The sequence below is a fragment of the Aedes aegypti genome, chromosome 1, assembly GCF_002204515.2.
Source record: "Aedes aegypti strain LVP_AGWG chromosome 1, AaegL5.0 Primary Assembly, whole genome shotgun sequence".
NCBI lineage: Eukaryota > Metazoa > Arthropoda > Insecta > Diptera > Culicidae > Aedes > Aedes aegypti.
In genome coordinates this window covers 189,575,176-189,602,847 of record NC_035107.1, presented here as the reverse complement: position 1 = coordinate 189,602,847, position 27,672 = coordinate 189,575,176, and the positions used below count along the sequence as shown (strand labels likewise).

At 36.4% G+C, this 27,672-nt stretch overlaps 1 protein-coding gene across 1 annotated transcript in view; it reads right to left on the bottom strand.

The window, feature by feature from the left end:
* LOC5578680 (acyl-CoA Delta(11) desaturase) overlaps window positions 1-22,449 on the bottom strand; it is a 95,213-nt gene extending 72,764 nt beyond the window's left edge. The window contains exon 1 of the mRNA XM_021855463.1: window positions 21,893-22,449. Within this exon, the coding sequence (XP_021711155.1) occupies window positions 21,893-22,247 (355 nt within the window). The 5' untranslated portion in view covers window positions 22,248-22,449. The remainder of the gene's footprint in view (window positions 1-21,892) is intronic.
* Window positions 22,450-27,672: the final 5,223 nt, after the last annotated feature.

Sequence of the window (27,672 nt, the reverse complement as noted above, 5' to 3'; positions counted from 1 at the left end):
CTTGTGAAAAAATGGTGCAAAAATATTGAAAAACAAAAAAGTTATAACGATTTGAATATTTATTTTGCGGTAAAAAATGAAGCTGCCGGTAGAGGGGTTAATTGTGGAAATCGTTTCATGATTTCTTTCTGCATATCCTGCCATATAATTTTCATAGCAGGATTGCGAGGGCGTAGAAATTGTCTTCTCTTTACGTTTTTAAGATAGATCAAGAGTTTAAAAGCATCGTCTATATTCACGGATTCAAATTTTACTTCACATTTTGGAATTGCAATGCTCCTGGCTTCAACAATGGAATTTGTTAAAGTTTCAAGAGCATTGTCAATATCAAGCTTCGTTTGTAAAGAAATGTTAACATCAAGATTAGAGTCAATATATGTTTCATATATATTCCAGTCGGCTCGAAAATGATTTAAAGAGGAGCTGATAGATTGAGCATCACTTCATGGGATATTTGAAATGTAACAGGGACATGATCAGAATCAAAATCAGCATGAGTAACTAATTGGCTACAAAGATGACTAGAGTCGGTTAAGACCAAATCAATCCTAGATGGGTTTCTAGAAGAGGAAAAACATGTAGGGTTATTAGAGTATTGAATTGAGAAATATCCTGAAGAGCACCCATCAAATAAAATTCTGCCGTTGGAATTACTTTGTGAATTATTCCATGACCGATGTTTGGCATTAAAGTCACCAATTACAAAAAAAAATATTGCGAGTCAATTTTCGCAAGTCAGTTTGGAACAAATTAACTTGCTGTCCAGAGCATTGAAAATGCAAATAGGCTGCTATGAAAGTTTATGTACCAAGTTGTGTTTCAACAGATACACCTTAAGTTAAAAAACTTTAGTTTCAAATGACGAAAACAGTTGATGTTTTATACGCCTATGAATGATGATTGCAACTCCTCCACATGCCCCATCCAAGTCGATCATTACGATAAACAAAAAAAAGTTAGGATCTTTTCTAAGTTTGGATCTTCTTCTTTTCTGGCGTTACGTCCCCACTGGGACAGAGCCTGCTTCTCAGCTTAGTGTTCTTATGAGCACTTCCACAGTTATTAACTGAGAGCTTTCTATGCCAATGACCATTTTTGCATGCGTAATATCGTGTGGCAGGTACGAAGATACTCTATGCCCTGGGAAATCGAGAAAATTTCCAACCCGAAAAGATCCTCGACCGGTGGGATTCGAACCCACGACCCTCAGCTTGGTCTTGTTGAATAGCTGCGCGTTTACCGCTACGGCTATCTGGGCCCCTAAGTTTGGATCCAGGTTTCAAATAGGTTTCAGGTATAACTGCTATATGCACGTTATTAGCTGTAAGAAAATTTAACAGCTTTATTTATCTGTAGAGTAAAGTGGGGCAAAAGTTCGAGTGGGGCAAGAGTTTCTTTTCAAGATTTCTAGCTCAAATCAAATCAAAACTTAGAAATGTCATGGTGGTTTGAATGCTATTCAAGTAAGAGACTTTCACTCCAAATATCATAAAAATCGATTGAGATTTGGCTATTTGTTGTTTTTCGACGTAAATATTGTAATATTTGGTCAAACTTTTGATGCATGGAACCAAATGAAGATAAACTCTTTTTCAATATTTTATGTAAGGGCGTTTCTAGGCCTATCATAAGGATGCTTTGACGTGGATTAGTTTTTCCATAAATAGTTGGCAACAATTTTTGGCCCATAGCGGGGCAAAAGTTCGAATCTGCAGGGCAAAAGTTCGACCCATGTATAAACCCACGAAATTTTTTTCAAATTTCCTGAAATCGACATATTATCTTCAAATTTTTGCGAAATTTGCCTGATCGTGCAAAAAATGTCACAAAAATTTTACATTTCCCTTAGTTTTGCGAAAAACTGCTATTGTTTGGGTGTATTACAATTAACCCTGTTTTGGGCATTTTTTGATGAAAATTTAGTGTGTATTTTTCGGCAAACATAAGTTTACGGCTGGTAGAAAGTATGCCTGGCATAAAAGTATTGATATTTTGTGTTTTAGCCAACGAACTTTTGCCCCACACTAGATTCGAACTTTTGCCCCACCGGCGGGGCAAAAGTTCGAATAAGACAATCAATTTTGAAACTGTTATAACAAAAAATGGGTAAATATTTTGACACAAGTTTGTTCAGTAAAGTCATAGCCAATATGATGAAGGTTCGCTGTATGGTATTTGTTTTGTTTGATCTGCTATTATTTTCCTGGAAACTTTGATTATACCACTAAGGTCGAACTTTTGCCCCACCTTACTCTAAGCTTTATTTAGCTGTAAGAAAATTTAACAGCTGACGGGGTTGGTGGTTCAATGGCTACCGCTTCTGCTTCATAAGCAGAAGGTCATGGGTTCTATCCCAGGCCCGTCCGTTTCCTCGTACCTTGTAGTTGTATCTTTCACTTGCTTCTATCTACCACTCTTAATATATTGATCTATCACTGTTCATAGCATTTTCTAGAACCCTAAACGGACAGAAATAAACCTTACGCTTTCATTCTTCATCATTATAGCACGCCTTTCCTTACGCCTGATACATAGACAGTCTGCTAACCAAACCAGCAAGCCTCTCTGCCATAAAAAATACCCCATCCCTTCACCCTTCCCGCATGAACTGGTGTAGATGCAGTGGTATATACGGTCTACCGTGGGAGCAAGTTGAATGCATCATCGCCCTCATTGGTCAGCATTCTGAAGTGGCAGGCACCATTGTTGCCTAAAAATAGAAGATCACCTGCACTTACAGTACTGGACAGAATAAAGTACGCATTGGCCGTTTTTTCCATACAAAATGATCAAGTTTGGAGTCCTATATCTCGGTTTCTAGTTGTCCGATTGACCTGAAATTTTCACCGCAGCTTGAAAGTAACCTCAAATTTGCTAGGCTAGAAATTTATAGTTTTTCATTAACGAACTTTTAAGTTATCGCAAATCTCAAATTTTGATAAAAATGACAAAATTTTAAAGTAAAAATAATTTTTAAATGAAAACATTTAGAGCAATATGTCCTTTTCCAAAAATGTACAATTTGATAAGACACACAAGTTTGCAGAACATCATTTTTCGGTAAAACTGATTGTTTTTAAAATATTTTCAAAATTAAATTTTCAAATGCAGTGATATTTTGATTGAGTAAAATTTATGTTATATCTAGGCTGTGGTGAAAATTTCAGATCAATCGGACCACTAAAAGCTGAGATTCAGATCTCCAAACTTGACCATTTTGTATGGAATAATGGCCAATGCGTACTTTATTCTGTCCAGTACTGTATACACTAAGGGTGTCTGTTAATCCCAACCAGTCATCTGGTTGGTTCCTTGTGTAAGTGCAGCTGATCTGGCGATACTGGAGTAGCAACCACAAGTGGCCAATCAAGGTCAAGCTGAAGTAAGAAAATTTAACAGTTCGTCCTTTTTATTCTTCAAAGAATGAGCATTCCAATTTTATATATTAATATTATTATTTATTGTATTCTCTGGAAAAACGTAATCCAATAACAATTTGATTAGTAAATTTTACACCAGCTTGGACTGCTTCAGTCATAGTGGTGGCTTTGAACATTGCATCAATCGTAAGATTCAATTGTTCAGTTAGAAAATTAAAATCAGAGGCAGACATATCACTTGAAGTGGGTACATTATCTGATGGTTTTCCGCTACAACGAAGAGGCGGAGTAGAAGTTTCCTGTGGTGGCAGGGTTTTTTTTTTCAATTTGATTTGAAACAATTAGAATGGGTACTCATAGTGTGAATAGGGGAGGAATTGAAATTACCTGCTACGATATCGGCAAGGGATTTTCCTTGGGAAGATTTTTTTTTAAAGATTCGAACGGCTACCCGACGGATTCAAATTAGTTTGTAAATGAGCATGATTATGATCTTCCTGATGGGTATGATTCTTGATCATGCAATCGTTAACTGAAAAATTTGCATTGTTCGATACTCTACCAGAGAAATTCTGGAAATGACCGTTATCGTAACGGACATTAGAGTAAGGTGGGGCAAAAGTTCGACCTTAGTGGTATAATCAAAGTTTCCAGGAAAACAATAGCAGTTAAAACAAAACAAATACCATACAGTGAACCTTCAACATATTGGCTATAATTTTGCTGAACAAACTTGTGTCAAAATATTTACTCATTTTTAGTTATAACAAAATTGATCCAAAATTGATTGTCTTATTCGAACTTTTGCCCCACCGGTGGGGCAAGAGTTCGAATCTAGTGTGGGGCAAAAGTTCGCTGGCTAAAACACAAAATATCGATCCTTTTATGACAGGCATACCTTGCACCAGCCGTACACTTAAGTTTAACGAAAAATACACACTAAATTTTCATCAAAAAATTGCCCAAAACCGAGTTAATTGTGATATACTCAAAAATAGCAGTTTTTCGCAAAACTAAGTGGAAATGTAAATTTTGGTGACAATTTTCACACGATCAGACAAATTTAACTAAATTTGAAGATAATATGTGGATTTTAGGCAATTTGCAAATTTTTCCGTGATTTTATACGTGGGTCGAACTTTTGCCCCGCTGATTCGAACTTTTGCCCCACTATGGGTCAAAAATTGTATTCAAGCATTTATGCAAAAACTAATGCACCTCAAAGCAACCTTATGATAGGCCTAGAAACGCCCTTACATAAAATATTGAAAAAGATTTTATCTTCAATTGGTTCCATGCAACGAAAGTTTGACCAAAAATTACAATATTCACGTCGAAAAACAACAAATAGCCATAACTTTTCCAAATCTCAATCGATTTTTATGATATTTGGAGTGAAGCATTCGAACCACCATGACATTTATAAGATTTGTTTTGAATTGAGCTAGATATCTTATAAAGAAACTCTTACCCCACTCGAACTTTTGCCCCACTTTACTCTACTGTTTATCTGCCTGGCACGAGCCTCGACGACTCGCCTACGCGAAGAACAAGCCCAAAAATTTGACTTGTGATTGCCCCCGCAATTTGCGCATATGAACTTTTAGAAGAAAATAATGTTTAACTAACTACCATTCAATTATAGTGACGAACCAATCAAAGTTTGTTGAAAAATCATATTTACGTTCCATCTTTGTAACGTTTAAATGTGCAGTCATACATATTTAACAGATATGAGAAAAAAGCATGAAACGAGCTTACCATTTAATCCTTCATCCTCAACTTAGCAGCCACAATCCACTTTCAGCTTCACTTAACGCATACAGACTAACTCAGAAAGAAATTTCTCGAAGCACTGCCCGGCAAAAAGAACGCACAACCCGAGAGGAGAAAAAATGACGCTTGCTCGAGCAAAAGGAACGCGCACCCAGGAAGGAAAAGACTGACACTTGCTCGGGCTTTCTCGACGCACTCAGATGATTTTATATTACTGCGTTTATAGTAACAAAGTGACAAAATCGTTGCACCCAAGCAACGGCCAACAATCTTATGCATTAGCAAACATTAGTGAAGATAGAGGCTCTGTGAGCAACATTGCATCGATTTTTAGCGAGATCACTCTTCAGTGCCTAATTATATGCTCCTTTCATTCCTCCTTACGGTATTAAATTATCATGATGCAAGACAAATGAGTTCTCACAATTACAATCGTGGCTTGGAAAAATCTGGTTCACGGATGAAATTTATTACCTAAATTTTGAGTTCATTTTACCCAAAATGAAGTATATCGATTATACTTTCAACTTAAAATCTGTCGGTGTTCTCTTTCTTCCTTACGTATGTTGTCAGAAATAGAGCGAGCTGCATCTGCAGCTTTTCCTATGATTGGGTTAAAAGAACTCAATTTTGCGTTAAATCAACCCAAAATTAAGTTTTCTTTTATAATGGAATTAAAAGCAAACTATCTTGTGGGGACCATGGAAAGTTAGTCAAAATTGAGTAATTGGGATCAACTACGGAATTGCGTTGAAACAACCCAAAATTGAGTTGAATCTAGTCTCCGTGTATTTAGTAAGATAATAATACTGCATAATTAAACAATGATATTGTCTCAAGCTATGATTATTTAACCTGCAAAGAGGTATGTGCCATGTAAACAGGAGGAATTCAAATCTATATCTATGCTTCGAACAAATTTTCATGGGTGGAAATATACGAGAGGGTAGAGAGTCAAATATGATGTACATTTGGTTCAAGCAGATCATTAACAAATTTAAAATAAAGAGAGTGAAAATGTGTTTTTCAAATTATTTCAAATGGCCGTCATGCCAAATGACCATTATGTATGCTAAATGATGTTATGCCAAACGGAACTATGGCAAATGTGGTAGAGCCTTTGAAAAAATATATCTTCTTCTTCATGGCATAATGTCCTCACTGGGACAGAGCCTGCTTCGTAGTATCTCGTATGGCAGGTATGATAATACTCTATGCCCAAGAAAGTCAAAGAAAATTTCATTACGAAAAGATCCTGGACCGGGCATCGAATCCAGCATGGCTTTACTTTGTAGCCGCAGACTTTAACTACTCGGCTAAGGAGGTCAACTTCCTATTTCTACTATGACCTTTTCTTGAATATGTTGATGAATTCATATCGACTATAATAACTTTGTATGCAATGCATACAAGTAATACTGCCTACCGTTTTGACTCATATTCCAAACACTTAAGGCCAACAGTGACTTCAAATGCATCTGATTGGAATATATTAGCTGATATTTGTGTAAATTTTAATTTCTTCGTAAACTCTAACTGTTAGCTGTTGGGCCAATAATAATGTTTATTTAATTAGTTTTAGTATTGTTTTTACGTAAAAGTATGAAACAACATTCTGATTAAAATGCCGAACACTGTTTTCATTCTGTCTCATATTCTGAACACCTTGATTCAAATTCCGAACAGCACGAATAAATCATATTCTAATGAACAATTTCGGAAATAAATTTATCTGAGTTCGTTCTGCTGGCCTCAAACTAGAGAATCATCACTACTCCCGAGGTATAAATTATATTGGAGACGTTAAAATTAAATTGCAATTGACAGCAATTTCCTTGTTATTTGGTGACATATTTCAGCGAAACATTTCAACCAAATCGCCATACAAAAACCGAGTGTTTGGAGTTTGAGACAAAACGGTACTCAATGATGATGATGATGAAAATAGTTTGTCTTCTTTGGTGATGTTTTAGTATGTGGTTCGAGTGGGTGGCAGCATTATGTTTACGTCCTCAATGACCTTTCACATTAAAACGATCATGCATGATAAAAATTCACTAGTGCCACTTCAAGCATGAAAAGGGTTGTAAACCATCAGATAAGAAGGCGCCGCCTGAGACATCTGCATGTTGAGCAGCTGAAACTAGCTGACTCATGCCGCATTTCGAAGGGTTACATCAACGCACAATAATATCCAATTCAGTCATTAAATTTGAAATTTGTTTACGACCGTTTTTGTAAGGGCAACCATATGTCATCGGAATGAAAAAATAAACCGACATAGCGGAAATTTCCAACACAGTCAAATTTAATCAAATGCCATCGATGGTGGTGTTACAATCGGTTACATTGTTCCCAGACGATTTCATCAAAACTGGTTTAGGCTGATCTGATTCTAAATCCAGCATGTGGAGGACATATGTAGATGAGTAGCTACACTGTTTTGCATCAAGGAATATTTTTCATGAGGTTGGCAACATCCTGAGCAGCATATACATTTTGTATGTTTGTGGTTACATAAACCGTGAGATATTTGATCAGAAGAAGATTCACTAAAACATTCCGTATTACAAAATTGGATCAAAATTTGATTTCAATTTAATTTCAACGTTCAAATTGATTTCATTTTATTAAGTCGTATGAAGGAAATCTATTCTTTCGAATTCAAATGCCCTTAACATTAGGGCGGTTCAAAATTTAAAAAAGTTTTCGAATCCAATTTCCCATATGCTCCTTACCATTCTTACCATAAAAATAGTGTTATGTGAAATTTTCAGCTTTCTAGGTGTGATTTAAACGTGGCCTAAAGACAATGTAGGTTTATATGGAAATAACTATGGACAAATTTTGAGATGTGTTCCAAACGCACTAGTACTGTAATATAAGTACAAACTTATTATCCCATAGTAAAAACTCATTCTTCAATCCATAATAAAGAAATTTGCTGAAAAGAGAAATTCAATCCGACGTATTCATGCGTTTGTTCGCTATTATTTTGCTTAATGTGGGATTATAGCTCTGCAAACATGTAGAGCAAGGTGGGGCAAAAGTTCGACCTTAGTGGTATAATCAAAGTTTCCAGAAATATAATAGCAGTAAAAATGGAATAAATACCATACAGTGACCCTACAACATATTCACTATAATTCTGCTGAACAAACTTGTGTCAAAATATTTACCCATTTTCAGTTTCAAAATTGATTGTCTTAAACGAACTTTTGCCCCACCGGTGGGGCAAGAGTTCGAATTTAATGTGGGGTAAAAGTTCGCTGGCTTAAACACAAAAGATTGATACTTTTATGACACACATACCTTATACTAGCCGTAAACTTTTATTTGCCGAAAAAACACATCAAATTTTCATAAAAAAATTGCCCAAAACAGGGTTAATTGGAATATATTTTAAAATAGCAGTTTTTGGAAAAACTAAGGGAAAATGTAAAATTTTGGTGAAATTTTTCGCAAAATCAAGCAAATTTCGCATAATTTGAAGATAATATGTGGATTTTAGGCAATTTGCAAATTTTTCCGTGAAATTATACTTGGGTCGAACTTTTGCCCCGCTGAATCGAACTTTTGCCCCACTATGAGAGAAAAATTGTTTACAAGCATTTATGCAAAAACTTATACGCCTCAAAGAATCCTCATGATAGGCCAAGAAACGCCCTTACATAAAATATTTAAAAAGATTTTCTCTTTATTTGATTCCATGCTACGAAAATTTGACCAAAAATTACAATATTCACGTCGAAAAACAACAAATAGCCAAAACTTTTCTAAATCTCAATCGATTGTTATGATATTTGGAGTGAAAGTCTCTTACTTGAATAGCATTCGAACCATCATGGAATTTTTAAATTTTGTTTTAAATTGAGCTAGAAATCTTGAAAAGAAACTCTTACCCCACTTTACTCTACAAAAGTCCCAAACAAAATTAGCTCAAAAAGGATTTGTTTCTTCAGCAACATCCTTCTTTAAGGTTTGAAGAATGAGTATTCAATGCGGGATGATAAGTTTCTAGTTACATTACAGTACTGGCGTGTTTGGATCATTACTCAAAACTTCTTCATACACACTTAGAATAAAACACAGAATTCTGTGAAGTAAACCACAGACTCTGAACTGTGAGATATGATTCTACAGATTAATTTGTGAAACACAAATGTTTTCAATAGAACTGTCAATAAATCACCGAACGTTCTGTAAAGGTGGGAAAAATACAAAAATTTACAGGTCGTTCGGTGAAGATGGAAAATTTTACAACTTACACAAAAAATCTGTGAAATCATTTGTCGGCCATATTGACAATCGAAGCTTGTGCCAAAATTGATACTTTTCGAAGTGAAGCAAAACTAACTAAAGTGAAAAATAGATTAATTGTTTTATAATGGAATATAGTTTGGATTTCCAAAATAAGTGAAGCTGCCTGATAGTTTTTGTAATAGTGAGTTATCTGGTGTAGAATTTGAATGAAAATTTGTAATTTAAAAATGGAATCGAAATGTTTTAATTTCCAGTTACAGTTGAGTGCTTTTATTCCAATTGTCCTGCTGAAGTTTTCAACCCCGTTTGCGTAATTCATTTTATAAAGTTTGATAGTTTTATTATAGGCACTGCTTTGAGATGATTGAAATGATATCATATCACGGAAAATCCGAAAAAAAATCACTTTTCACGGCATTTTTGTAAAAATACACCGAATCAATCGGTGAAATGCCAATTGCATAGCAATAAAATCACCGCAAATCTGTAAAACTTTACCTAAAAGCTCAGTGAAACCTCCAAAAACAAACAACGATTCCACAAACAATCTGTAAAAAATCACCGAACTATTCGGTACTTTTGACAGATGCACTTTCTCAAGATTTACGGATCGTTCGGTGAAGTAAAAAAATCACCGAACGGCTCACCGAATAATCTGCTGTTGAGAATTCGGTGAAATTTCACAGAAATCTGTGAAAAATTCTAAGTGTGTAGTAATTTCCATATAAACCTACATTATTTTTTTTAAATATTGCATTTGTTACCAGTGCTACTTGGGCTGTCTTTGGGTCACCTTTAAATCACCATCTAAAAAGCTGAAAATTTCACACAACACTGTTTTTGTGGTAAGGATGGTAAGTAGCATATGAAAGATTGGGTTTTCAAACATTTTTAAAATTTGAATCGCCCTACCCTAGAATTGATAAAAAAACGATTAATCGGAATGAAAACATCTTCTTCTTCTTCTTTCTGGCGTTACGTCCCAACTGGGACAAAGCCTGCTTCTCAGATTAGTGTTCTTATGAGCACTTCCACAGTTATTAACTGAGAGCTTTCTTTGCCGATTGACCATTTTGCATGTGTATATCGTGTGGCAGGTACGAAGATACTCTATGCCCTGGGAATCGAGAAAATTTCCTTTACGAAAAGTCCCTCGACCAGCGGGATTCGAACCCACGACCCTCAGCATGGTCATGCTGAATTGCTGCGCGTTTACCGCTACGGCTATCTGGGCCCCATATCGACTTTCAAAACATCGATACAAAACTGCGCATTGCTAGATGAGATCCCTCTCTTATGCGCATCTACGAAACCTGGAGAATTTGTTTACGTAAAGGGCAATACCAAAGGTTTTTTTTATAGTTGCTCCAGTATGAGCCTTTGCTTGCTATAAAACGTTTGACTAGTACTAGTTATTTCAAAACAAATCCCTACAAGAAGAGTGTACGATGGATTCGTAAACGGATATTTCAAGGGATTCCTTTGTATATTTCTTCGAATGTTTTTCTTGAAATTCCTTCTAAAATTCATCCAAGCATAGCTTCAGCAATTTGTCGCAATTTTGTAGGAAATAATTCGAATTTGTTCAGAGAGTACTGGGTATATGCATATAAACCGAAGAACAATATTTGGCCAAGATTTCCTTTCGTTGAAGACAATAAAACAAAACAAAAAACAATGTCCGTGTGCATTTTTCAGTACAACTATGTGCTCACAAAAATAAGAATTTGAAATAATTTTATTTTGATTGCTTTGTACTGAGATAAGCATATTATAAATTTTCTTGGATGATTTTCCCGAAAACCGCTAGCCATACTAGACATGTTTCCTACCTTAATTCCAAAAGAAACTAATCCAATTGTCCATTTATATTTGTGGTAACATCCAGGATCTTGATTTGAAGATAGGCTAGAACTAGAAAATTGAACGATTAAAATCCTGTAAGTTCGAACGACATTTCTCTTGTCGCAAAAGAGGCAGAGTTAGATAGGACCGCAAAACACATTTGGCTTAATTTTACAAATATTTGATTTGAAATCAAAAATGTGTCAAAGCGATGAGTTAAGAATATAAAAGGTCAAGATGTTAACTCATGTAGGAATGATCAATTTGTTCAGCTTCGTTACACAGAGAAATGCCATCAAAAGTTTGTACGGATAATACGAAGACACCCTGTACTCAGTGATCACTTTTGATATTTTCACTGACGAAAAACCTTGAAAATACTAATGAGGTGATTCAATATGCTTTTAAAAGGCAGACCTTCAATGCAATACCTAGAACTTTATGTTTTTGACAGAGCGTCTGAAACAATAAGGCGATCCATTAGACAGCTGTTTTTTTGTTTACTATTGACGTTTTTTGTTTGCTTTTGACGTTTCGTGATCGGAGGAGCTCCGTTCGATTACAAAGGAAAATGTTAATTCCTGATAACACTCTCGTGTTTAGTTTACCCTTCCGTTTCGGTTACATGCACACTTTTAGCTGTCAGTCCCATCGCACATGGAAATGGATAGCGTTTTTTCCTTGAAAGTATGCTTTGCAGAACTTTTCGTCGAATGCCGGCAGAAACTATGAAGTTACTACGGGATGAAATGCCGGATGAATTCGTCTTGGAGACTTTCGTCTATGGTCAGTTCTTCAAACTTTTACAATCCGTACAAAACCGTTGATTGAATCTGTTGCCTAAACAAGAAATTGAATCAAATCCCGTTTTGGACTCGACTTTACCCACTGAAATAGAATGAGTAGGGCTAACGGCCTTCGTAGTTTCATGCAAAGGTTTAGAACAACTACACAAAGGAGATGTGGAAAGTATTATAAATTGTCATTTTATAAAAAATGCTGAATCATGTTCCCTTCCTCTTTGATCAAAATCCTGACTATGCCCATGCTTTCCCCATTTTGTGTGATAGGCAATTTCGAAAGTAATTATGCTAATTCTTTCGTTCATTCACCTGTCATCTTGATTGCAAGGTCATCATCTTGTGAGGCATGACTCAACCGAACGAACAAATGCTACTCATGGTATGGTTCTTATTGTAAAAATATGTTTGAGTGTGTTCCGGACTGTTTTCGTTAGAAGCAAAAGAGGAGAAGCACGTGCGTAAGGCAGACATAAACCTACTGCAGTTTTTCTATAGTTCATGAGGAATAGATGCACTGACATAGTAAAAATACTTGGGGCCCAAGCGGCCGTAGCGGCAAACACGAAGCTATTGTTCAAGCTATTGCTGAGGGTGGTGGGTTCGAATACCACTAATCGTAAATCTTTTCGTATAGGAAATTTTCTCGACTTCTACCAGGACATTGAATATCTTCGTGCAGGGTACACTATAACGCAAAAATAGACATTTGGCAAGGAAAGCTACCAGTTGGTAACTTGGAAGTACTTATATGAATACTAAGCTGTTTTCATAGATGTGTACATGAAATTTAAAGTATGATTTATCAAATTTATTTGTGATATAATCCACTAAGGGCCGATTTCTTCACCTTCGTTTAAGCCGTAAACCACGTTTACCCATACGATTAAACCAGGTTTAGGGCCTAAGTGGTGGTGAAGAAACCGCTTATAAGCATGCAATATATGACTTTAACTGTCATTCCGCACTTAAGTTGGTTGAAATTGCTCGATAAAATTGACATTAAATCGATTTTTCCAACATGCTTGCAGTCTCCATACATAATTCCTCGTTTCTCTTATATGGCAACATAGTATACTTTTAAAAACCATCAAAAAATAACTTTTAAGCATCGATAATATTATGAACTTTGTTGATAATAATTGTTAAAGACATGAAGTTTGAATTCTGTGGCAAATTAAGCGAATAAATTGCCATGCAAGCTGGAAAACTTGCATGCAAGTTGGCTGAAATAGTCAAATTACGCATTTTCAACAATCAATATCTCAAAAACTAGACGTGCTATGATATTTTTGAAAACGGCAATGGATTCAGAAACCCTTATTTTTAAGCAAATAGCGGTATTTGATGGTTGAGACAAAATCGTGTTCCACAGTGTATTTGGTAGGCGTGATAGTCATTACCATTACGTACAATCGGTACCAAATATTTTTTCGATAAAATTTCGCAATTTTGAGAAATAAATTGTTAGATGCATTTCGCCATACAAATATTTTTTGCATTACCTTTTAGCGATTTTTTGTGCATAGACACTAGCGCATGTGCGTTACTGTGCGGTGAATAGCGAATCAGGCCATGCATGTAACCCATAGGGCACTTGCAGCCTTTGTTTAGTGTGCCCAACGGACCCCTTTGATTTTGTCGGGAAACGTTTTGTAACGTGTTTTCCGTTTCAAACCGTTACCCAGCAAAATCAAAGGGGGCCGTTGGGCACACTTTTGTTTGCTGCAAGCGCCCTATTGCAAGATTTCGCTGTCATTCCTTAACTATTTCGCAGCTAAAATTTTTCAAATGTCATTATTTATTGTGCGCCTAACTTAACATTCATCACTATTTCATAGGTACAACTTGAAGGAGAATGTATTTTGGGTTTTTTTGACAGCTTAAAACGATATTTCAAATAAAATATCCTTTCGAGATAAGATTGACACTTCCATTTGGGGTAAAATCGACACCTTTCTTTGCTTCATAATCTAACTTCAGGAAATCTTTCTTGTCTGAGTTTTGGTTTAAGAATCCCAATAAAGGTCATGGATGGCCACCATGTTTACACACAAAATAAACAATAAACTATAAACATACACAATATGGCTTTTTCAAATCCTGTATGAACAGTTTCCAATATTTTATAGAAATCGTACTCAGAATTCTGCGAAAATCCTACATAGCAGGTATTATTCGAAATCCTGCATAGGTTATTTTGAAACCCAGAATGTGTGAAAATTCTGTCAAGCATATGAGAAAATCTTGGTCAAAATTAAGTGAGAATTCTGTTCTTTTATAAATTATAAAGATAATATCAAATTCTTTCAAGGATTATATTGTAACCTCCATTAGTTTTGAAACTCTGCATAGAATTCAATGAGAGAGTAATATTTGGTCCGTTGAATCTGTTGCTTGCTCCTTTGTGGACGAGCGACGAAATCCGAATTGATCATGTCCGGTTCGCGTAGTAACCGCACTATCGGTATCGGTCATCCGTGTATATGCTTACGTGTTCGTTTCAAATTTGATCTTTATCGTGTACCAAACCGAATCCTTTCTCATATACAAACTCCCAGTGTTTTCTTGTAGAAGTGCAGAGGACTCCTCGGATTCCGTAAAGCGAGTAACGCGTCAACATTTCCCTCCCATCCCCAAATTGACTTGCATTCGGACGCAGTCGGCGCCGGTATTGTTTGTTATAATAATGATTGCACCAGTACTTACACATTGAAGATGCTACTGATTGACCCTCAGTAGCATCTGTTGATTCCCTGTGTAAGTACAGCTGTTCTTGCAATATCGGAGTAGCAACTGTGGGCGGCCCATCATGCTCATGCTCATGCATAGAATTCAATGATAATCCTGGTTAGAAGTCTTTGGAGTCCTATTGAAGGTTCTGTGAGAATCAAGACCACGTTATCCGTGAAAGTCGTGTCCACAATTCTTTGAGAATCCTGTCCAAAAATTTGTGATGAGCTATCCTTTTTTTTAATCCTGCCAAGCTAATCTGCATAAGCTACTCCCAGAAGTTGGAAATCTTCATTTATAGAAAAGTGTGAGAATATTAGAATCCAGTGAAATTATGTAAGATAAGTTAGCTTTTTGTCAGCTTAAAACAACTGGAACCGACCCTGCAACTCAGTATAAAAACTTGGCATTGAACAGAAATTTTATTTTATAATGCGTTTTTGATAACAGAATGATTCTTCTATATATTTTGAATTCAAGAATAATGAATAAATGAATTCAATAAAACAAAAACGCCTGAAACCATTGATTGAAATAAACAAAACAAAATGTAACCGTATGCATTGTTCATTTAATGGCATTTATGGATTGCGCGTTGAGACATTAGTTTGTCTTGTGGTGATATCTGTAGTTTTCAAGTAAAATATTAGCAAAAATGCATTTATTTATAGAGGAAATCATAAGTTTTTGAGCTAAATATTCCTTGATTTTCTGAGCCATTCTCAATCGGTTTAACTGCCGCCCAACACACATGAGAGCAAATAGCGAAATTAAACAGAAGAAGGCTTTATTCCAATGTCAACGTAATGCCAGCACTCAGAACTCTCATTTTGAGGTTGAAAAATCTGGCAGCCATCTTAGAATTCGACGCCATCTTGATTTTCTACAGTTGAATGGACTTTTTACCATCTTGGCGCTCATCATATTGAATTATCAGGCCTCCGTTGAGAAAACAATTAGATTCGTTCATTCTTATCTTATCTCAATTGATTGTTCATTTCAATCAACAATTTTATACTAAATAAGTGAAAGAATTAATGCTATTCCTGAGCTCTGAAATATACCGAAGATAATATACTGGTACCAAATATGTATTATAAAAGGAAATTCCTATGTAATTACCTGTTTTAATAACTAACTAGGCTGAGAAGCATACTCTGTTCCAGTGAAGATGTATCGCTAGGAACAAGAAAAACAAAAAAAACTAACGTAACGGTAGCCTTAAAATTCAACAAGTGCTAACAAGGTGGAAAACTCATTCTACTACTTAAAATCAAGAGCAAAATCCAAGTTGGCCGCAGGATTTTTTCACTTAAAATAATGATTTTATTTTACACTCGACCCGAAAACGAGGTTTTGCCTTTTGGAGTCCACTTGTATGAAATTAATTTATATTATTTAGAGAAATTATGCTCTTTTAGCTGAGCAGAGCAAGAACTCTTTGGAGTTTGGGCATATGATTCTACATGAGTTGACGGAGATCAATTTATAATTCTATAATTCTATCTCACAATAATAGACCCTAGAAGATTGTTATATTTTGAAAAAGAGTTTGTATTCTCAGATCCGAGTTTGGTAACTAAGTGAGTACAACAGGAGTTCTAGTTCGTCCAAAAACTTCCTGGAATATATACCTGCAATGTACTGGCTAAATACGATCGTTTGATGTTTGTTTTTTTGTTATGGCCTTATCTATACATAGCAGTATTGTTAAAATCTGTACCGATATCCTAAATCATCCAAAGACTTCATTTAAGTCATCGGAATATTTTATTTGTTTGTACGGATGTTTTTGGTCCTCGGAGGACTCCATAGAATAGAGGCCTTGGGATCTACGACCGTAATAAGTGATAAGAGGTTAGTTTTCAAATACTCCAAAGGCCCCTAACTATTGCTGTGCGTGAAGTATTGTTATTATTTGTGGCGATGTCCTATGTCCTCCAAGGACTCCATAGAATAGAGGCCTTGGGATCTACGACCGTAATAAGTGATTAGAGGTTGATTTTCAAATACACCAAAGGCCTCCAAACATTCCTGTGAGTAAACAATGTATTGTAATAATATGTGCGGATGTTTTAGGTCCTCCAAGATCTATATAGAATATAGGCCTTAGGATCTTCAAGCGTAACCAATTATCAATGGATGCTTTTTTGATACGGCACAGGCTCTTATCTATTCAAAGCAGTAGAATGAGTATTGTTATAATTTGTGTGGATGTCCTTGGTCCTCCAAGGACTCCGTTGAATATAGGCCTTAGCATCTAAGACCGTAATAAGTTATCAGAGGTTAGTTTTCAAATACTTCAAAGGCCTTCAAACATTCCTGTGAGTAAATTGTGTATTGTATTAATTCGTGCGGATGTCCTAGGTCCTCCAAGATCTATATAGAATATAGGCCTTAGGATCTTCAAGCGTAACCAGTTATCAATGGATGCTTTTTTGATATGATTTGTACTGATATCCTAGGTCCTACAAAGACTTCATCGAATATTGGTCTTTGAATCTACAAACGTGATCAATGGTCTAACGATAGTTTTTTTTAATATGGCACAGTCTCCATTCATTTAAGTCATCGGAATATTTTAATGGTTTGTACGGAAGTTTTTGCCTCTCCAAGGACTCCATTGAGTGATTAGAAGTTAGTTTTCAAATACTCCAATGGTATTAATGTGTGCGGATGTTCTTGGTCCTCCAAGATCTCTATTGAATATAGGCATTAAGATCTACAAGCGCACCCATTCATCAAGAGATAGTTTTCGATACTTCAAAGGCCCCTTACTCTTATCATATTAGCAAACGAAGTATTTTTTTGAGTTGTGTCGATGGTTTTGGACTTCCAAGGACTCCACGAAATATAGGCCTGAGTATCTACAAACGCAATTAGTTGTATATCGATGATACTTATGGGGATTTTTTTTTTATTATCGGACGATTTGGGCCGGAGGTTCTCCGATTTGCATGAAATTTTCACCAGAGGTAGAGCTAGTGGATACATGACCAAAAGTGAAATTCAAAAAAATTATAGTGGCCTATTTTCCCGGAAAACTCTAGATGAATTTTCACGATTTCTCTATATACCTCAAACTTTGAAAATTCATATCTCCTGAACTATGCATCGTAGAACAAAAATTTTTTAGTGAAATCGAGAGGAAATTTTCTCAGCAATCTATTAAAAATATAAAAAGAAAAACATTTCTCGGAAAATTTTTCACCATGGAGAAAATTTTTGGAAAAATAGGGAAAAAACTATCGTCTGTATCATGAAAAAACTTCAAAAAAATATTTTTTGTTTCATCAATCCATACTCTAACTTTCGTCCATAGACGCCAAAGTGGTATCTTTTACCGTTTAGGCGACAGAACTTAAAAATCGATGACCACCCGCACGCTTCCCATAGAAAAATGTGTTCTATTGTGGGCCTCATAACCGTGCGCTAACGGCGGCAGTAATTTACACGCATTGTAAGTGTAACGCAGTAAACCATCCTTTCCTTTCCAGTCAGAAGAAGCTTTTCGTCAATCGGAGCACTCTCCTTTGGGTGTTTTGTATGTCCTTTATTCGTAACCTTCACTATTGAGACCAACAGTCTTTAATTGAAAACGATCCTAACATTTAATAATATAGGTAATAGGAACTGACCCTCAGCAAGCATGGGAAAATTCACTCACTCACCCGAACGCCACCGATGAAAAATAGCAAAAAATCTGCTGCTATCGAACATTCAGTGATAGCTGAACCGTCCTAGGCGGAGTGTAGCATGAAAGCGTCGAAACCGATTGTGTAAAAGCGACAATCGGAAGGAACGCGAAGAGAAGTGAATACCAATACACTTGTATCTGCGTGGCACGAGTTAATCCACTTAGCATCCATTCGCCGAATGCATTGAACTGACTGAGAGGATTTTTACTCACTGAATCATTCCGTGGTGTGGACTGCCAGTCAGTGAATGCTCATTAGCACTCAAACCCGAATGCCATTCGAACGGAATCAGAATGTAAACAATCATTCCTGGACAAACATTTCAAAAGGGCACATCGACATTGGTAAACATTGGCTTTGCAAGCCGCTGTTGAACCCAATTCAACTCGATCACGCTCACCAATACCACTATCAGGAAGAGCTAACACCAATCTTTCTGATAGTGGGGTAAGTTTGCGTGGGCGGGCTAAAAAGGGCTCAACAGCAACGTTTCTGAAAAAAAGCTCAAGACCTCTTGGGCCCTTTTCAAATGTGTGTCCTTTGTCCGAATTTTGGTATTGCATTCGACTGATCAGATGCCGTTTTTTGTTTCGCTTAGTGCTCGCCGAAGAAACAGAATGGGCACTGGAAATTGAAACGTTCGGCTTGGTTAAAAAACGGCTTTCTCACTCCCGACTGTGCGTGGAAGCGAGTGAGGGAAACACAATAACTGAGTAGGTGTTTCCCATGCTTGACGCTCAGTATCATACAGTTGCCAAGCAAAAAGGATATTTATGCATACATAAAGTGCTATTTTTAATTTTCATTTTTTTCAATTTATCAAATGATTAGATAATTAACTAAATAAAGCTCGAATAAATATTCAGTTTTGTTTTCTATACAAAGTGATATATTTGATGTAAATTCTGATTGTTCCTTGGATAAATATAGTATAGTATTTGCATGTATATAATATCAATCGACTGTATAACACTCAGGGACGCTATCTATTGTTCCATTGATGGCTGCTCTGGAATATTCCACTGCCAGTCAGCGTGCAGCCTCTACAGTTGGCGCCAACCCAACAGCGCGCCAAACTGTATTGAGAAGCGTACGCGCGTAATGAATAATTATTGTATGTTTTGTCTGGCCGTATCGTGCGCCTATATAAGGCGCATCCATTGAATTTGTAAGAATGTAGTTTCTTTCGTTTCTCCACCGAGTAGGCATGCTGCCTCTCAGTGGTAATAAATCTGTTTAAGTGAAGCCGTTCGCTTGATTTGCCGTCCGTTGTATCGTAAAAGACACAACGTAGGAAAGACGTCCTGGCCGAAACAACATATTAGCAATATATTCATAAGTTTTCAAAGAAAGTGGATCTTGAGATATGATCCTTCAAACGTTACCATAATGATTGATTGTAACAAGAACTTCCCGTGCGGCTTTCATAGAGGCTGTTAGCTTTAATACTAAATAACGTTGCTGATGAAGGGCACACAAAACACCCAACTGACCAATGGAGAGTGGTCCGATTGACGAAAAGCTTCTTCTGACTGGAAAGGAAAGGATGGTTTACTGTGTTACACTTACAATGCGTGTAAATTACTGCCGCCGTTAGCGCACGGTTATGAGGCCCACAATAGAACACATTTTCCTATGGGAAGCGTGCGGGTGGTCATCGGTTTTTCAGTTCTGTTGCTTAAACGGTAAAAGATACCACTTTGGCGTCTATGGACGAAAGTTAGAGTATGGATTGATGAAACAAAAAATATTTTTTTGAAAATTTTTCATGATACAGACGATAGTTTTTTCCCTATTTTTCCGAAAATTTTCTCCATGGTGAAAAATTTTCCGAGAAATGTTTTCCTTTTTATATTTTTAATAGATTGCTGAAAAAATTTCCTTTCGATTTTACTGAAAAACTTTTGTTCTACGATGCATACTTCAGGAGATATGAATTTTCAAAGTTTGAGGTATATAGAGATATCGTGAAAATTCATCTAGAGTTTTCCGGGAAAATAGGCCACTATAATTTTTTTGAATTTCACTTTTGGTCATGTATCTACTAGCTCAACCTCTGGTGAAAATTTCATGCAAATCGGAGAACCTCCGGCCCAAACCTGTCCGATAATTTAAAAAATTGCCCTTTTTAGCTCTGGGCTAGTTCATCTCGGGACCAACGGTTTTACTTCCCTTCCGAAGGAAGTCGTCACTGAAATTTTTTGTTACTATCTCGGGGATGGGATTCGATCCCAGGTCCTCGGCGTGAAGCACAAGATCTTCATATAAGCAAATGGATCAATGTACTAGTCTGTACTGATGTTCTTGAGTTTACTTTGAAAAAGGTGACGTCAAATAAATTTGCGTAAAAACAGATGTCGTTAATTGAGATTTTAGTGAATTAGATTTAAAAATGGTGCCAGACAATCGATTTGTTCTGAAAATACGAAAATGTATGGGTTTCTAACAGTTTTTTTTTGGATTCCAAAATGGCGTCGGGCATCGATTTTCGTCATCCCCTCGTCGTGCCCGTTCCGAAAATACCCATATTGCATGGGTTTCCAAGGGTTCTCCCCAACTGGAGGTCAATCCATTACATTATTTTCCACATGATTATCGAAAATCAATTTACGCACTGCGTAAAAAAGTGACGTAAATTGAGATTACTTCGTAAAAAAATGACTTTAGTTGAGGTAGCGTAAAAAAAGATTTCGTTAATTGAGGTTTTAGTATACCATTGCTCACCTAGTTTTTGTAGCCTATCTTATTCAGTTTTTCCTCTTGTTTGCCGATGGCGGCCTGGTTTCAGCGAGAATTACTCAAAAGGTATCGCGATCAGAAAATAATGTCTTCTGTGATAGCTTTATAATGGTGGAATCCCCACTAAGCAGTGTGCAACATAGTAGCCCTACTCCTGTTGCAAATGTTTACCGAAGAAAGTATAGTTTTATGTAACACTGTTTCTGAGATAGACACGTCCAAAGTTTCCAAATTTCACGTAATTTTAAACTTTTTTAACCCGGTCCCTTCAAACCCCTTTTTGAATTTCCGTGAAGTTATCACGATTCGAATTTGAAGTCAATTTTACCTCATCGCACAGGCAGAAGATCCAATTGCTAATGATTGATTCGAGCGTGTTTCAACCTACTAATTAAATCTTATTTTTGTCAACTGATGCTAAAACATAGGTCAAGTTTTCGTGACATTCATTTCTTAATTGTTCAATCAAATATCAGTAGCAGATTATATTGTTTACTTTTTATAATTTTTATTAATTGATATAAACTGACATAGGGAGAGGAGATGTTAAAAATGGTTAATTTTTTGCTTTACGTTACTAATTAATGTTCCCTGACAGTTCAATATACGTAGAATTGATGATCTAACATTATAAAAAAACTTAGTTCTAGTAGCTTACCCCATAGTACGATGACAGCAGAGGCCTCCTTGTAGAACCTTAACACCGCCAGAATCGCAATCAAGTGAAACGCAGAAATTGATAACACATTGTGCCACTTGATTTCGGCATCAAACTCGTAGCCAAAGTATTCCTTCAGTGTGCACGTCAACCAATGGCCCCATTCCGATTGCTTCCACGCATTGTAACGAGCCATATATTTCTCCACTTCTTGCTCGGAGATGGATTTATTATCACTTAATTTGAGCTCATTATTGTTAACATCTTCGATGATTTTCTTCCGTTCAGCTATGGTTGCTTCCATTTTGCGTGACAACAGATCTAAATCACTGATTTTCATTTTCTTCGGAAGCATTTTGATCACTTTGAAGAATTAATCAACTTTAAATTTTCTTGAAATCACAAAACATTTGCATTTATAGTGTTGAAACTCAAAATCACCAAACCCAACTGTATAATTTATAGCTTTTCAGAAATCCCCTCCAATTCAGAGTAATATGCAGTATTCACGAAATTGTTCCGCTGGTACGTGATACATCGCCGCCGGATGCCACGTTCCAACTGAGCCCTTGCACGAAAAGGGAACCTTTTTTCCAGAGGTGAGACTAGCTTGCAGCCGATAAAAAACGGCTTAGGATTGACGTCCGACCAGTCAATGTTGTTTGAAACCCATTAGCTCAATGATGAGGACAACTAGGAGATAGTTTTTTTGTTGCAATTGGGCAGTGCCGTTCTTGTTGTAATACTGGATGCTCAAACGAGAAGCGAACAATGCTTCGATAAATCGATTAGCCTGAACGATTTGTTGTGCTTTTGAGATACTCATTCAGTTTTTATACTTGTTAGGATTGTTAGGAACTTTGACGGTTGCATTTTTTGAAAATTTGAATATTTCTGGCAACGTATCAAGGAAATCAGTCTGATGCATTGGTCGAATGACGAATACGAAACTGACGCGAATTGTATCGGTAGCAATCCAGTACTTTCTTCTAGATTATCTGAACTTTGTGCTCTACAGGCTCTTAACTAGCAACATCGAGTAAGAGTCGCATACCAGTTTTGTTTTCGTGTTTCGTCCTTTTTGTGTTGGTTTAAGGATTCTGGTCATTCGGCAGACGAATATTGGCAAGAAACCAACGTCGTGACCTAAAAATCAAGATACCACGTTATACCTCCCGGATTAACTGTTGAGAACCTTGATCCCCTTGGTACCACGAGTACCCTGGATTCATCCCGTATATATTTTATTTAAAAAAAAGTTGATGCTTACAATAAAAATACAAAAAATGAATTTCAGCTCCGTAAAGCGTTAACTGCGATTGAGCCTCAAATGAACGAACTTGTAAAAGAAGTAATTGTCTACTTATTGTACAACTTGTATGAATAACATTAGTCCATTACTATACACAATTTTACACACGTACGCATCAGAAAATGAGTAGAATAACATTCGATTAATGTAATAATATGAAGAAATAAAAAGTTATTACATTATTTATCAATTTTGATAATTAAATATTTTTGTGCTTCTCTGATGTATAACAAAATTACCCAATCTAACAGTTCAACAGTTCCTCAGACGAACGAATGACGTTTTAATAATGAGTGAAACAAAAAATGTCGGAAATTTTCTACGATCGTGTGTGAATCATTGGGTAATCTCAAACTGTCATTCGAGTTGTTTGAACCCTAATCATTTTGGATGAAATATTTTCCGCCAAATCCAATCTATCAAAAAAAAGGAAATTCACTGTGCCATTTTCAAATATTCATTTTTTTAAATGGCGATGTTGTAACCTATATTATGCAATATCAATATGTAGAGTTCGGCTATTTGTACCTCTTCGTCTTCTTCTTCTTCTTGGTATTACGTCCCAATTGGGACATAACCTGTTCCTCAGCTCTAGGTCGTGATGACTATTTTTACAGTTATTAACTGGGAGCTTCCTTTGCCAATTGATCATTTTTGCATTCATATACTGAAGGGTAAGCACGAAGATACTCTATGACTAGCGAAGTCAAGGAAAATTCCATCATGAAAAGGTCCTAGACCGACCACAAAGCGAACCCAGAATCTTCAGTATAACTTTGCTTTGTGGCAGCGGATACTATCTCATGTCTAAGGAAGGCCTCTCTGGTTATTTATTAGGTTTCGTAAATCCAAAACCTATACAATGTCAAGTGAATGTAAACAAGCTAACCTTCGCAACGAAGACCGATGTCGTTATTCAAAAACCACCAAATTTATCCACGTGAATCGTGATGCCATTTATTTTCAGCTCTGCACGTGCAGCCTAACAACCAGAAAACTGGTTTGATGGCTGTTGGGCAGATAAGGAGGTCAGATTCTCAGAGCCAGGATTGTAAAAACATGTTTTATTGCTTTCCTTTATCTGTTTCAAAATTAGTTATGATTGATCATAATCAATCGAGGCCTTAGACATTGTTGGCTAAGTGGGAAAATATCCACTCACTCAAACCTATTGCCAACATATTTGATCAACTGATGATACAGTCAAACCTTCAAGAGTCGATATCTGAAGGGACCATCGACTCATGGAAATATCGAGTAATGTAACAGAAATGGTTTGGAAAGTGGGTTGAAAGGTTGAAGCAACCACGAAATTTTGTTCTAGTATGGTTGCATGAGACTATACCGAGTAGTAGAACATCGACTAATGGAGGTTTCACTGTAGTTTTGAATTTATTTTGAGTGTTCTTGCCCAAAAGTGAAACTTTTAAACATTTTATCCAAAGTGAAAATGAACATTACAATAGTCGCATTCGATCTCTTCTCAAGTTTTCGAAAGCATGCTATTTGGGTTTCAGTGAAGTTTTGACTCATAACGACTCATATTTCAAAGTATTTTAGGGGTGTTCAGTCTGATAATAGTTATATATGCAACAGATTGCAAAAAAATGCTGTTTTATTGAGTTATTTCTTACAGCACAAACATATTTCAAGAAAACCCACACGGGCATACATCCATGCGTAGTATCAATTCAGTATTTGTTTAAACCACGTAGGGTATGCTACAATTGTGTGAATGTCACAAATTTCTCACACTCATCGGTATCGTACAGCCTAATATTACAGATCGGAGCACAAACATGCCCCATACACTAGCTGACTCTCCAGCCTCCTCTACAACCGCAGGATGATCCGATTATCAATCAGAATCGCCAGCCTATAGGCCAGCGGAAGTGGTTTACCTAGAGTGAATTTATAGCAGAGAAAAAGTAGATTTTGTATTAAATTTGACAGGAAAATGAATGACAAGTTCAACCACTTCTCCTGTCCTATGTTGGATCCTGATCGCTCGAAAGATGTAGAATCAGAAGCTTTGTCACGAGAAGACTGAGATATTTAGTTGATGCCACCCAAAACAACACTGAAAAGTGCTACTTTTCAGCTCTGTTTCTTTTGATAGGAAAAATAGGTCCTTATGGCGTTCATCTTCTTGATTAAAAGTTAATGTGTAACGAAATGGATAAGAAAAGTTAGTGGGCTTCGTGGCCGTGCGGTTAGTGTTACCAGGCATTTAGCCGCATCGAGTCAAGGAGTGTGGGTTCGATTCTCGCTTCAGTCCGGAAAACTTTTCGTCAGGAACATATTTCGACTGTGCCACTGGGCGTTGCATGCTTGTCCGTTGTCAAGTGTGGTGCTTCCTTCATAGGACATAACCGTCCACTGGAAGCATTAACGTGTCCGTGTCTTTTTAAAAGAAAACAATTTTCGAAGAATAAAATTCTTAAAAACGAATTCAATAAATCAATTCCATTCCGCATAAACTGAAGGTAGTGGCGGTGGTGGCTAATCACGCAAATAACAAAACGATGCGATGATAGAGGAATATGCTCCAATTCGGACCTTGTGCTAATTCAGAGACAATAAGGCATCTTTCAATATTGGCGCTACTGTGTATCGTTATTCTACTGATTGGCTGAGTCGGACTTTTCACAATAAATTTGACGCCGTTCAATTATTGCGTCATTTCTTTAAATTTAATTGTTGTTTTGAAGTGCTACAATAGTACGTGTACATAATTTCCAGCTCAAAAGGCAAATTGCGTAGACGCTAGCTCTGTCGGATTAGGTGTCGGCCAGGGTTGACGCGAATTGCGAAGCGAAGCGAAAATTGCACAGGAAGGAATAACAATTATTAATAATGAAATGTCAAACTCCAAAGGATTTTCGCGTCGCTTCGCGTGACGCGTCTACCCTGGCCGACGCCTTACACCAAGCTCTGCACATGTATGCGAGCTGTCCGTAAACCACGTGTTCCTCCTAAATGGGACATTGTCTGCTTCCCAGCTTTTTTTCAATAAGGACTTGTAATGCAATATCATTTTAATTTAATAATGAAATTTGACTACAACATTAGTCAATTGTAAAAATAAAAAAAAACACCAAAATAATTAAATTTCACACGAATAATACAGTTCGACAAGAAAGTCGATTTGAATGCACAGAGACCGGACACCCCGGGCTTGAAAGTATAAAAATAAACAAAAATAATGGCGTTTTCAGAATTTTCGTGTCTGCCCAGGTCATTTTTAAAATATACTTAAACATTTTGCATTTTTTATTAATAACCCTACACAGTGTTTTATTTTCAGGACAACAGAATTCATGTGCCATATTATGTTTTAAACTTGAAATTCAATATGAAGATTTGCATGGAGTCTCCCCCCCTTTTTTGTACCCTCCCCATTTTTAAAGTATTGCAAATGATGGAATATTTGATATAAATGGATGAAATAAGCGATTTTAGTGATACTACAATCCACCCGCTATCTCTCCAGAAATATCGTGAGCAACCCCTTTACCATACAGTGGAATCGTCCATAAATTGCATGTTCATTTTAGGGGGGGGGGAGTCTGTTCAAAGATTACGGTTCAGGTAAAAATAAAAAAAATGAAGAGTTGACCACAAGAGAAAGGGTATTAAAAATACCAAAAATATACCCACGTGGTTTATGTAGGATCCCAATCTACCAGATGTCATAAGATTATTTTTTCACCGATATTTTTGAAGAAAAATATTTCAAATTGAAAAGTAACTGATATGAGTATAATTTTTAGGTTCAAAATACTTCCTGACGAAAGTACAAATATAACATTGATATGAAAAAATAACCTATTTTTCCATAAGGTTGCTTATTAAGATCCCACGTTACAATTAGAGTACAATAGAAGAACAAATATTTCTTTTTCAGAAGACCTCTCGAAGCACAATGACAATCATCAAAATTTGTTAGCTGTTAAAAGATTAGTGTTAGTAGTTAAATAATTTAAACCTATGAATTTAGGTCCAAAATTGAACTAAAACTTATACTTAGCATGCAACACGTATCACCCTAGCCTAACTGTTATAAACTCAACACAAGTACACTAAGTACTGCGAATTGTATAACTACACACAGCATACATACCGTCAAGCTACCATTCACCGTGCATTTAAGAAAAATTTGCACTTCAAAAAATTGTATAACTTTTCCAAATAATTTGAAGCGTACTAGAATACCACTACCTAGCGTGCAATTATATAATGATTCAGGGAAAAATCTAAAACTAGTGAGGCATAACAAAAAATTACTCAAAAATTATGTTTGAAAATGTCATGTTAAGGTCGCCTCGTACCGTTCTATGTCACCATTTACCGTGCACGCTGGTGCACCATTCACCGTGCGTATGATTTTCGTCATGATTTATTTTTGTATCTTGAAGAAACGTTGTTGATGGAGCAACTTTGTTGCAAGTAGTGGGCGCACTAATTT